The 15,743-nt window shown below is 38.8% G+C and overlaps 1 protein-coding gene across 2 annotated transcripts in view; it reads right to left on the bottom strand.

Annotated features, from left to right (window-relative positions):
- Positions 1–3,764: 3,764 nt before the first annotated feature.
- WWTR1 (WW domain containing transcription regulator 1) overlaps positions 3,765–15,743 on the bottom strand; it is a 185,283-nt gene continuing 173,304 nt past the window's right edge. For both annotated transcript variants that reach the window (XM_010858108.1, XM_010858109.1), the window contains 3 exons: positions 14,797–14,930; positions 12,798–12,910; positions 3,765–7,206 (listed from right to left, as the gene is read on the bottom strand). In XM_010858108.1, coding sequence (XP_010856410.1) covers positions 7,022–7,206; positions 12,798–12,910; positions 14,797–14,930 — 432 coding nt within the window. In that variant the 3' untranslated portion in view covers positions 3,765–7,021. The remainder of the gene's footprint in view (positions 7,207–12,797; positions 12,911–14,796; positions 14,931–15,743) is intronic.

The following is a 15,743-nucleotide window of genomic DNA, read 5'->3' as shown; positions in this document are numbered from 1 at the left end:
GAAGTAAGCGTCTTTTAATTTCATAGCTGCAATCACAATCTGCAGTGATTTTGGAGCCCAGAAAAATAAAGTCAGCCACTGTTTCCCCATCTATTTGATTGATTTGACAGATTTGTTTAAGCAACTCAATTGTGTAGGAAGTTCCTTCTCCCCTATTTTGCAACTGCTTCTCTCTGTTGTGTCCCCTCTGACAGTACTCACTTCCTGAGGAATACAGTGTACCCAAATATTGATTCACTCAACAAATATTTACTGTTTGGTCATCCATATGTTCTGGACATTGCCCTAGAGACTGGGGATATAGTGGTCAACAAAACAGACCAGGCAGCCAGCTTTGTGAAAGTTACAAAGTGTTTTTATCAGTTCACACTGCTGCCAACAGGACACTGCCTTCCCACTTTTCCACATCCCAGCTGACCCTTGGTGTTATACGTCTTCGGGAATTTGCAGTTTGATATAAGTGAAATGTTATGTTACTACTATCTCATTTCCATTTTCCTGATTAGTAACAAGGTTGGGAAATTATTTGGCACCTAGTTTTCCTTTCTGTAAAGTTTCAGTGCATATCCTTACCCCACATTTCCATCGGATTGTTTTTCTGATAGATTTGCAAGAGTTGGCTGTGTATTCTGGATGCTAACTTAGATCTGGTTTCCAGAAGCAGATCTTGATATAAGGCTTCATGTACAGATGGTATACTAAGGGAGCATTAAGAAAAGGATTTATTAAGGAAGTGGATATTTAGAGGAGAAACTGGCGAGAGTCAGGGAAGCAGCATTGGAAAGTGGAAGAAATAGGAAATGTGCTGTCGGGCAATATCCCACAGAAGGTAGTCTCTGCCCGATCCCACAGTGGACTCTGGAATGCGAGTTAAGGCCCACCTGCCATTGGACAAAGTCATGTCCTAGGATGTAAATTCCTATGCATTTCCAGCTCTCTTGTGTATGGGAGCAAAGTGATCCTAACAATCCTTTTTAAAGAGCCACAGTTGTTTGCTTTTGGAAGTGAAAATACACCATAATGGGGGTGAAAAGTGAAAGTGTTAGTCGCTCAGTCGTGTCTGACTCTGTGACTCCATGGACCGTAGCCCACCAGCCTCCTCTGTCCATGGAATTCTCCAGGCAAGAATACTGGAGTGGGATGCCATTTCACAAAAACAGTAAAAAGGAATCTAGGGTAATCTGGGTAATTGAGAACTGACATCACCCACCATAGACAATAATCTTATGAAAAGACCAATTTAACTATTAATTCAAGAATTACAAACTATAATAGTAAGCTATTTTCTATATACCATATTTGCAAAGTTTTAAGAGTTAGTCAAAATTCTTACTGCAAAGAAAAATTATATAACCATGTGAGGATTAGGTTATTAGGTTAGGATTAGGATTAGGTTAACTAATCTTCTTGTGGTGATCATTTTGCAGTATATACATGCTTAAAATCACTGTGTTGCATACCTTACATTTATATATGATGTCAATTATATCTCAATAAAGATGGAAAAAAATCAGAAAGAGAAGCTAATTTGTTTTGTATACTATAGATAGAAATAGAAAAAATATTTTTCATTCTATTTTTGAACTTCATATATTCCACATATATTCATGAACATTTCGTGGGATGTATACGTGGGTGGGGGGGACAAAAAAAGTTAATGTTCATACAAATAAAATTTGACTTTCTTTTTTTTGAGACTGTATGTTTATAGCCTCAAACTGGAAAAACAAGAAAAACAACAAGAGTTAGGCAATATCCAGCTCTGGGTTGGCAATGGTGAAAGAGGCCTTTGCATACATTGTTCTTGGAAACATAAATTGGCACGGACTTGTTTTCAAAAATATTTGACAGAATCTACCAAGATTTAGGGGCTTCCCTTGTGGGTCAGAGGTTAAAGCGTCTGCCTGCAATGTGGGAGACCTGGGTTCAATCCCTGGGTCGGGAAGATCCCCTGGAGAAGGAAATGGCAATCTTGCCTGGAGAATCCCATGGACGGAGGAGCCTGGTGGGCTACAGCCCACGGGTTTGCAAAGAGTTGGACACAACTGAGCTACTTCACTTTCACCAAGATTTAAGATCACGTATCTTTTGATATAGTGATTTCTTTCTGAGGAATTTATCCTGTAGACATACTCATACAAGAACAAACTGTCGGGACTAGTGGTCCAGTGGCGGAGACTTTGCACACCCAATGCAAGGAGCCAGATCCCAAATGCTGCAACTGAAGATCCTGCATGCCACAAGTAAGACCCAGTGCAGCCAAAATAAATAAATATCAAAAGGATAAACTGCTATGTTCAGTACTATTTGTAAGGGCAAAAACTGAAAACAACCAACTGACTACCAAGAGGGGACACCCATGCAAAAGGAAACTTATTGTTAAATATAATAAAATACACATGTACTAGCATGGAAGGACGATCTTGAGCTTTTGGATATATTTCTTGCTTACTATGTACCCTTATAAAAATTATTTTACCTTTCTAAGCCTCTGTTTCTTCATCTGCAAAATGAGGATAATATTGAAATAATAGTGTTGATGTGCAGATTAAATTAGATAATTCATATCTAATGTTTTGTAGAGTGTCACTTAGTAAATGTTCAATATGTATTGATAATATCATTATTATTCAGAGAAAAAATGAAAGCTTCAAAACTTCACACAGAATTGCTCTTCTTTTGTTTAAAAAAATCCAGCTAATGGGGGAAAAAATGTAACAAACATATTTTTTGAAGTGTGAGATTTGAAAGACAGAGAACTTTCATATTTTTACTTTATACATGCTGGTACTTATAACACTTTCAACAGAGAGCCTCTGTTAACTTAAAAGTAATGATGAAATACAGTTTTTAAAAAGATGCATGAGGCTTAGACTCTGGACTGTTGCTAAGTTGTTTCCCCCAGAATTTCTTCTTTTGTTGTTGAGCTGAGTGCTTCTGCTTAAAAACACTCTGCTACTAAAAGTGCCCTCACATCATAAAGTGTCACCACAGCAAGAATCAGGGGGCTCAAAAGACAGAAGAAATACACTGTCACAGAATGAATGATGAACTGCTTTTGGTTTGACAAGAAGTCACGCTGTGCTTAGTCACTCAGTTGTGTCTGACACTTTGCGACCCTACGTTCTGTAGCCCTCCAGACTCCTCTGTCCACGGGATTCTCCAGGCAAGAATACTGGAGTGGGCTGCTATGGCCACCTCCAGGGGATCTTCCCAACCCAGGGACTGAGGTCTCCTGCATTGCATTCTTTACCGTCTGAGCCACCAGGGAAGCCCAAGAAGCCACAGCATATTGTTAATAACAGAGAAACAAAGAAAAATACTATAGTCCTGATGTTTCAGTCAAATCTGCAAGGTTGTTGGAAGGGCTGACTCGGATTCAATTCCTGGGTCAGGAAGATCCCTTGGAAGAGGAAATGGCAACCCACTCCAGTATTTCTTGCCTAGAGAATCCCACGGACAGAGGAGCCTGGTGGGATATGGTCCATGGGGTTGCAAAAAGTCAGACACAACTGAAGTGACTTAGCACAAGGACACACACACACACACAGCTTTTAAAGTCTCAGTGGGTTACTTCAAATAAAGTAGAAACCAGAACTCTGGATATTTAGAATATTGAAAACCAGGCATTTGAGCCAAAAAAATGTTTGCCTACAAAATTTTCTTTCCTTCATTGTCTGCCAGGAAGGTTACATAAGCCTTCCTCCAGTACCACCCAAAGCCCTCAGTAAAAAGAACACACACAAATCATGACAAGATAAATGTTCCAAGTGGAAATTCAATTGTATTTATTTTTCTTATACAGAATCAGAGAAGTAAAAACCAGTACCAAACTCCAGGTAAAACAGTTTGATCTGATTGATTTTTCTGCATACTCTCTGTATGCATAGCAATTTGAATTAAAAATAAACACACATATATCATATTACAAAATGTAGAAATAATTTTTTAAAAAGTTAAAATACGAACACATAAATGATGTAGTGTGTTAGGGAAACAGTCTCTGTTGATCACCTACTTTCCCAATTAATCTATAATTTCCTTTTAACAGCTTTTGTTTGTCATAAAAGTTGCACTTCTGGAAGTTGCTTTCCGTTATGAGAACATCACATGTCATTAGCAAAACTCTCTCACTCCAGATCACCTTCTCCTCCAGAAAGATTTTCTGCCAAGCTGGAGTTAGTAGCACCCCCAGCATACTAACTGTTTCACTCTGTTTTTACTTATATTGTATAATCAGCGAAAGAAAGGCATATCACATCCTAAATTCTATGGTGAAACACTAACAATTACTTAGATTTAACAGAATTGCAAATAGGTCTTGACAATGTATTTACTTCAAGGAAATGTGTTTTATCAGGGAAAGAAAATACCTTAAAAGAAAGATTTCTGCAATTATTTTTCCATTTTTAATCTGGATGAAATGTTGAAATCTACTGATTGACTTAGGACTAAAAAGACATGATATTTGGCAGTCATTTTATAATAAGAAATATAGTATAAATAGCACCTTATCATGAATTCTGCAGGGGTTTTAACACTTACAATAATAGGAAAGAACCTTTAAAAAGTTGTTTTTAGATTTCTAGCTTTAGTGTTCTTTAACAAAGGCCATATAACATGGCCTTAAAAATAACAACAAAAATTAGATCTGGCTTCATTTATTAGTAAACATGTAGTCAAGATCTGTATCTAATTCTGGAAAAATAATTGTTATGTTCATTAATAAGTGTTCCAACTAATTTCACTAAAAAGAAATTCTTCTAGTATTTTCTAATGCCACAAGCTTACTAGGAAATTATTTCTAAAAATTGATAATACAAATCATCAATGTTTTAACTACTTAAAAAAAGGAGGGATAATTGTTTCTTTAATGTTTAATAACCTGAAAATGAATCTATAAAAATATTTTTTAAAAATACAGTAACACTGCTCAGTTTTACTAGGTCCCTTGTTTTTGAGTCTTTTTTTTTTTTTTTTTTTTTGTTTGCTTTTTCTTAGAAAGAATGTACAATGCTTTTTGCAATTATTGCTAACAGAAGAGAAAAAGAAATAGTGCTCCCTTCAATATAGTAGCAATAGAAACATCTACCCTCATCTCTCAGAGTGTTTTGAGAAAGAGATGGAATCAGAGGAAGAGAAACCATGGGTCCTTCAGGGGGAAAAAGTCACTTCATTGTGTCGGAAGCAACGGTAGGTTTAAGCTCTCATCTGCCTACTCACTTAACATCAGTGTGGACAGGGCAACACGAGCGCTGTGCCTCCTTCTCCCACATAAAGTGCACCGAAGCCTTCTTTTCTTCTACAACAGTCTTTTGGTACAAAAGTTGTAGGAGAAAATCATTGCTTTGTTCTTTGGGGGCACCTCACACCTCCTTCTCGTCTTGCTTTTGGGGCACTGTAGCTTGTCTATTTCCAACTCACACCTAGTAGCCTTTCCACTGTATTCCCTAACGGTACTACTTCATCTCTGACCTTTACACTTGCCTTCATTCCAACAAGATAAGATGTATTCTGCCTGTCTGTCTTTTGGGAGATCAAAAAGGATCTCAGATCCCCAGCAAATAAGCCCCTTTGGGAATGGAAAGGTTCCTCTCAGAGACCTGCACTATTAATGTCTCTCAAAAAAGATATTAAATTCATAGATTATAAATAATGTCAGTTCAAAATATTAAACAATTGAGGACTTCATTGGCAATGCAGGCAGAGTGCATGCCAGGCGAACCCGATGCTCTCTCTCAGTCCTTAAAAGCTAATAAAAAACAAAAACAAAAAAAAAAAATGGTTTTGGTTACATAAGAGGTACTGAGTACATATTTCATGCCTTTCTATACCAACTGTAGCAAACAGGATTAGGATAATACATCTGGGAATCAACTTTAGTGACTTCGGAAACACTAAGGGTCTCCACCATACACCCTCAGGGGGCTTTTTTGACCCGTCAGTCAGAGATCTGCTTCATCCTTCAAACAGCTTCATAGATAAGATTATTTTAAACCCTAGAAATCTTGAAAGAAGAAAAACCAACAAGGCTTCAGAATTTTAAAAGCAACAGCTCATTGTATGCCATCAGGTTGAAAGCTATGTGGTCCTGATGTTTTCAGAACAGTTTCAAAGGACAAAAATACAGTTGCCACCGATTTATCAAAAACATTTGGCTGCCCTTTGTCATCAGTCACCAAATGATAGTGCTTCATAAAATAAACATCAAGTTCTAAGCTGTAATTTTTAAAAAAAATCTAACTTGTCATTTAAAAACCTTTTGTTTAATAAATGTTCATAATTAGTACCAAACTGGTCTCTTTCATGAGACCTTGGTGTAGGAACTGTGACTAATGCCACTGCCGCTCTCCTGTTGGAAGGACTAGTTGTCTAGATGCTGTGCAGTAAAATGATGAAGGATAAACTACAAGAGGACTCTGTGTGCCTTTGTGAATATGGGTAATAAGAGCCATCAGAACCTGCATGGATTGAAAACTACATTGTATTCCAAACAGCAGAATTTTACTATCAGTACAATGATTTTTAAAGCTCTAGTTAAATATTCTTTAAAGCATTTGGTACTAATGTCATCAATACAGTTTTTGAAACTGTAAATCAGGTCGAGTTTTGTGTACATTTCCTGGACCCAGCCACCTGTCAAAAGTCACTGCCTGTGGTCATCAGTTTTTCATGGTTTATAATCAATTGATGTACAAATTTCAGCTAACACCCATAAAGCTTGGTCATGGGGTAGCAGAGAGGAAAGCAAAGAAGCAATTCTGCATAATCAATTCTGCTGCACAACCCATCACAGGAATGCAGGCTTGCAGAAAACAGAAATAAAATGTTTATTCATGTTTAACTTAAGTGACTGCCAATCAAATCCAGGCAATTATTAACCTGGCCACAAGGAAAGGAGGGAGCATGTGTGATGGAGGCAGGAGGCAGCTCACCTGCCGCCTTGCTCTGCTCCATCGCTTTTTCCAAGAGGCCCAGGAAATGTCAGGTCACGGCTGCATCCAAGCTACAATGGTATTAATTACAGCCAGGTTAGAAAAGGCTCGCTTTTGTTCAGAGCGGACTCTACATCATTGAAGAGGGGGATCAGATCTTCAGATTCCAAAGTTCCTAGATCAACGTTTGTTCCTGGAAGACAGTCAAGAAAATCAGGGAAACGGGTCTGCTGAGGGTTGATATTCATGGGTGTCTGTCCCGTGTTTTCTCCTGTAATGGAAAAGAATGAAACCATTTAAATTCTTTTATTGTAGTATAAATTGCTTTACAATGTTGTGTTGGTCTCTGCTGTACAATGAAGTGAATCAGCTACATGTATACATGTTTCTACTTCCTCCTAGACCTCCCTTACTCCCCATCCCACACTTCCAGGTCATCACAGTGCACTGAACTGAGCTCCCTGTGCTACACAGCAGGTTCCCACTAGCTATCTATTTTACACATGGTCATATATATGTCAATCCCAATCTCCAACTCATCCCACCTTCCCCATCCCCCCTTGTCCGCACATCTGTTCTCTATGTTCCTTTCCTGCAGAGTGAAGTAAGTCAGAAAGAGAAAAACAAATATCATATATTAACACACATATGTGGAATCTAGAAAAATAGTACAGATGAACCATATTTAATTCTTTTTTAAGGCTTCTGAAAAGAGGAACAAGTTCAGTTGTCAACATAACTCTCATCTTCATTTCCACTGTGCTCACATTCCACCAGAAGATCTTATTGCTGCATGTTGCAAAATTTCAGCTACCGCGTTACTGAAACTGAGTTGGTGGTGCTCACGCCTAAGAGACACAGAGATGCTGGGTGAATCTTTAATTGTTCTGGATAGACATGGTCCAGAATGGGTAAGTCCAGGGACACAGGAAAGGAGAAAATGAGGACACTGTGGATCTGACTACCATCACTGACTTCCCATGACAATGGCATGAAGAGCTGGTTTGAGTAGAGAGGCCCTGACAGTCATAAAAACCTTATCACAGAGCTATAATCCAACAATTTAATTGTAAACTCAAATTTGCTCATATCATCCTCTTTATGTTCAAAGGTAGTAGTGAGGAGGTTCTTTTAACTATGTTATTAAAAAAAATCTTCATTGACAACTCTGGGGATCGTGTTTAAAGTATTTTAGAAAGTGGCTTCTGCAGATTGACCCCTTCACTACACATGTTCATATACCCCAAAACTATCGAGTAGTCTCACAAAGCATACGAGTTACAATGCATGGGAGCATATAGGTTTGGAGAAGCCTTGTAGTAAGGAAAATCTGTTTTATTTTGTTTAAGCCACTATCACCTCCTCGAGTCCAATTTTGGCAGAATTTATATCCTAACAGAACTAAAGTCTGCAGAACCTTGTTGAGACAATGCTATTGTAGAGGAAAGTTCAGTGTCTGGGATATGACATGAAGAACACATCCTTCATGAATGACAGGATAGGGGAAAACGAACAGATCATTGTGCCAGGAGATGGAGCTTTTTAGCTGTGTGGCCTAAGACGCACTCGCTTGTCTGAAATTGGGAGGTAGGTGGCGTATCATATCTGCCACACATGATATGAGGCTCTGACTCTTTGTGACCTTATGGACTGTGGCGTGCTAAGCTCCTCTGTCTATAGTATTCTCCAGGCAAGGATCCTGGAGTGGGTTGCCATTTCCTTCTCCAGGGAATCTTACCAACTCAGGGATCAAATCCATGTCTCCTGCACTGCAGGCAGATTCTTTACCGACTGAGTTACCAGGGAAGCCCACAATAACACATACACAAATATAAAAACACCATAAATGTTTGTTGACTGTGCTGAGAGAACTCAGTCATGGTTAATTACATAATATCAGAACCACTGGTTCATTCCAACAGCCCCAATCAATTTTCTGAAGGGATAAAATATACCTTAAAGTCTGAGGTGCATTGATAACTATGGCCAGCTTTCACCATGGAATCATTTCTAAGAAACTTTTTCAATTAACTTCTGTGTCATACAAGTACTTTAGGCTTCCTAAGAAGCCTGCATAGAGATTTTACTATTCTAGACAAAATGGGAGAAAACTCATTTTAATAATATGCATTTTCCAAGGAGAAAAATTACTTCATAGCGACAAGGGAAACAATCACACTTACATTTTTGGAGGTAGCAAAACTTCATGGCTTTTCTACAAACTTATAAAATATCAGTGACTCTTGGGAATATTTTATAGGACTTGCATTGCAAAAAGCAGTCATTTGAAAAATTAAAATGAGTTCAACATGACCTCAGGGTTATTGTGTTACCGACATTGAAAAACAAGGTTAGTTTAGAAAAAAAAAAAACCCAAATAACTTTTTTCTACCCAATAGATTGTAACAGAAGGAAATTAGGCTTAAAAAAAAAATTATCCGCCCTGAAAAATTACCTCATCTAAAGTGCTGGATGTCTTTCTTCTTCATATCCAGATAGAAATATCCACCTCAACTGATTTCCCGTTTTACATTTTCAATAACTCAAGAATTGATTTTTTTTAACCAAATAAAATTTCTCTGTTTTAAAAAATTCTCTTACCTTCTCTCCTCAGAAAGCATGATGAGTCTAGTTAAGGTTCTTCATTAAGGCTAACAATCTTAAAATATCTCTCCTTGGAGCAACTTTGCAACCTCATAGTCATCTTTTTGGTCATTACAGTTTTCTTCATTTGAAAAGTAGGACATATTATACAACATGGGGAATATAGCCAATATTTCACAATAACTATAAATGGAGTATCACCTTTAAAAGTTGTGAATCACTGTATCATACACCTGTAACATATAATATCGTATGGCAACTATACTTCAACTTTAAAAAAAGATGCACATTTGCATCAATAATAAAATGAATGGATGAATATAAATGAGACAGACCAAAAAAAAAAAGAAGTTCTTAGAAGGGTGTGATTATTGTAGAATATTCTAGAAAGTGTATGACCTCCAGCCTTTGCTCCTGTTATTCCATCTACTCTATCCTCCTATGTCTCTAACACTATGTCCAGCTGTTGTCTCCATGTGTATTTTACAAAGGGAGTATTTGGCTGGCTTGTCACCACTTAGCGTGTGGTCAGCATGTGAACAGTGGGTCTACCAGACGTTTTCCAGCCACATCTGAGCTCTGCCTGTCCCTTGGCTTTTCCTTTTCTTGTTCCTGTGTAATTAACTACACGCCTCCCCTTGAGGGGGCTTATGCCCACTTCCTATAAAGACTTCACAGATGTGACTGTAAATTCAGCACTCACTGCTGCTGCTGCTGCTGCTGCTGCTAAGTCGCTTCAGTCATGTCCAACTCTGTGCGACCCCATAGACAGCAGCCCACCAGGCTCCCCCGCCCCTGGGATTCTCCAGGCAAGAACACTGGAGTGGGTTGCCATTTCCTTCTCCAATGCATGAAAGTGAAAAGTGAAAGGGAAGTTGCTCAGTCGTTTCTGACTCTTAGTGACCCCATGGACTGCAGCCATGGGATTTTCCAGGCAAGAGTACTGGAGTGGGGTGCCATTGCCTTCTCCATCAGTACTCACTAAGCCAGGCTAACCTGGAACCCCAACATTTAATAGGACTAATTTCATCCTTCTCAGGAGAAGAGGACTTTGTGCCAAGCACCATGACTTCATGATGCCTCACCACTGTACCAGGTGTGCACATTACTCCCACTTTACAGGTGAGAAATCTGAGGCCCTGGGAGGTTACGTAACTTACCAAAGTTACTACTAAAAAGTAGAGAAGCAAAGATCCAATTCAGGTGGCCTGTCTGCAAGGACTATGTTCTATACAGGACATGACTTAATTCCACATTTTGGTTTCAAAACATTCCCTACTTATCTACTTGATGTCATTTTAAAAAGCCAAAGACTAGAGTCCATCTTTTTTTACATTTTAAAGTCAAGCTAGGGAATTCCCTAGTCCTCTAGTGGCTACAGCTCCACCATCCCAGCGCAAAAGGTCTGGGTTCAATCTTTGGACTAGATCTCACATGCTGCAACCAAGACCTGGCACAGCCAAATAAATAAATACTTTTTAAAAAATGTCTAGCTAGTGGGAAGTTGCTGTATAGCACGGGGAGCTCAGCCTGGTGCTCTGTGATGACCTAGAGGGGTGGGAGGGAAGGTCAGGAAGGAGGGGATTATGTATATTAATGGCTGCTTCACCTGTTGTACACCAGAAACCAACACAGCATTATAGAACAATTATCTTCCAATTAAAAACAACAAAAAAATTTTTTTAATGTCAAACTTGCTTAGATTTCGATTTCCTGAGTCTTTTCTTATTTAACTTTGCCTTTTATGTTTACTAGCTTTCCAATGTTGAAAAGATGAAAGCAAACAATTATTAAACACGGGAAGGAGCCACTTCATTAAGCTGTTTCAAAGAGGACAAGATAAATCTCACACCAAAAAATAAAGAGAAGGATGAAGAAAGAGAGGGTGGGAGGCAGGAAGGGAGGCAGAAGGCTGAAGTAATAAATTGAAGACTAACAAAACAAACAGTTCAAACTATTCCTGGGTGACTCCTCACAAGACAGTCTGTGCAATTCTCTAAACACATAGATGATAGGATGCACGGAGAGCCCGGAACAGCTGCTCCTATGTTCTGGCAGAGTCTGCATCTTGTCTGACCAACTGTTTAGTTTCAGAGCACAAAGCACAGCCATCGAGGACCAGAAGGTAACAAACAGGTCCTCTGGACAATGGCACGGGGGAAGACAATCCTTTTCATCACAGAACAAATTTCTATCATCAGTGGTGATGGAGGAGAAACTTACATGAGCAGCTCCAAAGAGCGGGCACGTCAGCTATTATTTATTTTTTTAAGTCTATTTTTATGTTGTTGTTGTTTTTTTTAATTGAAATATAGTTGATTTACAGTGTCGTGTTAGTTTTAGGTATACAGCAAAGCAATCCAGTTGTACATATATATTCTTTTCCAGATTCTTTTTCATTACATGTTATTTCAAGATACTGAATAGAGTTTCCTGTGCTATACAGTAGGTCCTGGTTGTGAGCTGTCATTTAATTTTGGTTCAAAAGAGTATCTTCTGGGAGTTTAGGACTTTGACAATTAAATCTAGACCAAGTTTGGAGGCCTTGCTCCTGGAGAAGTAGAGAAAAAGAGGTAACCAGGAAGCCAGCTGAGGCCTAGCCTGAAGGCAGAGCAGGCCGGGAACTACTTAAATTTAATTGCTGAAGGAAGGCATTGTTAGGATTTGGAGCTGACAATTTAGAATCCTTTGAGTTGCTTAACTTTCCAAAAGCCCACTGCCAATTGCTTCCCAAATGCAATAATAACATGAAAAGCTGCGTACTGGTGGCCTGTACATTATAACAAAAAGCTAGAAAAGTATAAATATTCAATTGTGAAAGAATGGTAAAGCAGACAGCGGTATATTAATGCAACTGTGAGGAAAGAGCTAAATAAAGCAGACAAGAAATGGAAGGGAGAGAGGAAAGGAGGGAGGGAAGGAAGGAGAAAAGAAAGAAAAAAAGCAGAAATTAAAATCCTGTGCCCATATATAAAACTGTATTTGTATAAACTATGGGGAAGGAGGTGGAGTTTACTAATGGTGCTTGGGTTCTGGGGGCTTTGAAGCTGTCAGTTAATGTTGTTGAAGTTAAGTGTTCCTGGTTGGATTTTAGAACTGAGAGGATCACTGCATAGGGCACAGGTTTGAACCCTGGTTGGGGACCTAAGATCCTACACGCCTCGCAGTGTGGTCAAAAAAAAAAAAGGAATTGAGAGGACTAAAGAGACAATTTCAAAGTCCAAACCCACTGCAAGGTTTCACAGGCTTGGCCCCTACCCGTGTCCATCTCATCCACGTTGCTGAGGAAGTCCTCTGGAGTCGTGGGGACACTGTAGCACCCCAGCCCCAGGCCACTGTCGGTGCTCTGCTCCCTCGAATGATATGGCCCCCTACAGAGCAAAAGATGGGAAGACGTTTTAAAATTAAAATATAATCATGAAGACCCCCAGCTAAAGTAGATCTGCCTGATGTTCCAGATAACAAAGGGAGGTGGACTTTGAACCTCGTTTTAATTTTGAAACATATATCCCTGTGTCGAAATTAATCAACTGTAAGCAAAGAAAAAACCAACTGGCCAGTCATAATAAATTGACACTGATTCCCTTTTCATCTGAAAACAATAAAATAAAATAACAATACATATAGAGAATGATACCATTTATGTAAATTTTAAAAAAACCTAAAAAATATGTTGAATATTGCTTCTGGATACAGACATTGATAGGCAGTGTGTGTGTGTGTGTGTGTTTGCACACATGCACAGTGCGTCCAACCCTTTGCGGCCCCATGGACTGTAGGCCGCCAGGCTTCTCTGTCCATGGAATTGTAAGAATACTGGACTGGGTTGCCATTTCCTCCTTCAGGGGATGTTCTTGACACATGGATCAAACCCACCTCTTTTGTGTCTCCTGCACTGGCAGGTAATTCTTTATCAGTAGTGCCAACTGGGAAGCCTTTGACAGGCAATGAGAAGTATAAAAATAGGTGTGATGGATATACATCAATATCCAAATGGTGGCTACCACTAGGCAGGGAAGAAGAAAAAGAAATGTATTTCAGGGGTGGTGGGGAAGAGTTTAAATATTAGTTGTAATATTTTATTAAAAAAAATAAGATCAATGTAAATATGGAAAACCTGGGTGTTGGGTATGTGGGTAGATCTCAAGTTATTCTTTACATTTTTTCTGGACATTTGAATTATTTTTGTATCCGTCATTTAGAAACTCCTTTCCTTCAGTATTTTGATTACTGTTTGTTTTCATTCTTCTATTTTTAGTAACTTTCGTAACTGTATTTGCTTGTTGCCTGAAGCCTCCACAAGGGCAGAAAAGACACAGGAAATAGAAAACTGCCCTTTATTTGGGTTTAAAAGGCTACAGTTAAGGTTGACTACTTCTACTCATGAAGATATTTCTGGTTCAATTACCTTTCCTTCTGCTCATATATTTCATATTTTAAAACAACACGTCTTTCTTTTATTTCATTCTTTAATTGTGAAATAATTTTAGACTCACATAGAAGATGTAAAAAGAGTACAGAGCTCCTGTGCATGCTGTGTGCATTTTCCCCAAGGACACGGTACATAACCACAATAGGAGGATCAATATCAGGAACTGACAATGTATAACTATTAACTGGCTTCCCTGGTGGCTCAGTGGTAAAGAATCTGCCTACCAAAGTAGGAGACCTGGGTTTGATCCCTGGGTCGGGAAGATCACCCAAAGAAGGAAATAGCAACCCACTCCAGTATTCTTGCCTGGGAAATACCATAGACAGAAGGGCCTGGTGGGCTACAGTCCATGAGGTCGCAACAGAGTCCATAACTTCATGCCTAAACAACAACAACCATAATAATACTATTAACTAACACCTTATTCATATTTCATCACAAATATCACCTCTTATTTGTTTTGCTCCTATTTGCCACATAACAAGTTTTTATCTCCATTGGCTATATCAAACCACAAGATTCTTCTAAATAATTACTACAAACACCATGCTATTGAAATCATAAATTCATCCCTATTTTCAAATTATTGACTAGGGGTTTACTCCATGCCAATGCATCAATTTTTAAATTTGAGATTAAAAAAAAAAAATTTGGTGACTTCTTGTTTGCTTTTATTTTTTTCTGCCATGTCCCTCCACACCCTCCCTCTGTCCTCACCCCAACCTCCTAGCTCCCCAACTTTTCCCAATATAAACAAAGATCCATTATACTCTAAACCTCATAATAAAGAAAGCAAAAATAAGTGGCCTTAAAATGTTGACTTACCCATTGAGGAAAGGATCTGAGCTATTATTAGTGATGGATCTCATGTCTGGGGTCATGGCAGGAGGGTTGACAGCAGCCTGAACCGTGGCTAGAGTCTCAGCCTCCATGGGGAGCTGTCTACAGAGGGCAGCTTCCTGCAGAAAGATGACAGTCAGGGGGAGAGGCAACGGTGATTCGCTTGTTACAAAGATTGGAGCAAAGGATGCTTCACGTAAAAACTTTTCACCAAACACAAAAGCACTTTATGTTTATTCCTCATAAGTCAGAATCATCAGGAAATCATTAGTGTTCTTTCTATGAAGAAGTCTTACAGGCATAACTCACTTTCTCACAGACACCAAGTTAATGAGAAGCTCATGTTAATATCTGCCCTCAAAGCACTGATGGAGCAACTGTCCAACCCATCCAAATTGCTTAAACACTCAAATCATATAAAGACCTCTCAAGACACTTTCTCAAGGACAAGGCTATTTTTACCCCAAGGGATCAGACCAAATCTAAGTCAATCAAAGCAACTGGACTCTTCTGGACTAGCAGGTACATTCTGGTCTTTGCCACTTACAGCCCAGTAAAGCTGTGGAATTACAGAGTTCAGGCTCTGTGTTAAATCACAACTGGCAGTTTTAGATGATAACCACGAGAGCAAAGCAACCAGTTTAAAAGTTTGTTAGTCAATCGGTTTTTCTATTTGACTAATTATTCTGTCCACTAAAATGGCTGAAGTTTGGAGAAGCATGCAGATCCAATCCAGATCTCACTTGATTAACTGTTTGATAGCATATGGATTTCATTAGCAAAAGTTAAAACACCAGCATTTTTTTTTTTAAAGCTAACATGATTTTGCCAAGGAGAGTCCATCCAAAAAGTTACAAATTTGACTGCAATTACTTTCTCTAGATATAACCTCCAGGGAGTCTCTCCTATTTTGACAAACATGACCAGACATC

The sequence above is a fragment of the Bison bison genome, unplaced genomic scaffold (genome assembly GCF_000754665.1).
Source record: "Bison bison bison isolate TAMUID 2011002044 unplaced genomic scaffold, Bison_UMD1.0 scf7180017864384, whole genome shotgun sequence".
Classification (NCBI taxonomy): Eukaryota; Metazoa; Chordata; class Mammalia; order Artiodactyla; family Bovidae; genus Bison; species Bison bison.
The sequence above is the reverse complement of the archived record's forward strand: the minus strand, read 5'-3'. Positions and strand labels throughout refer to the sequence as shown.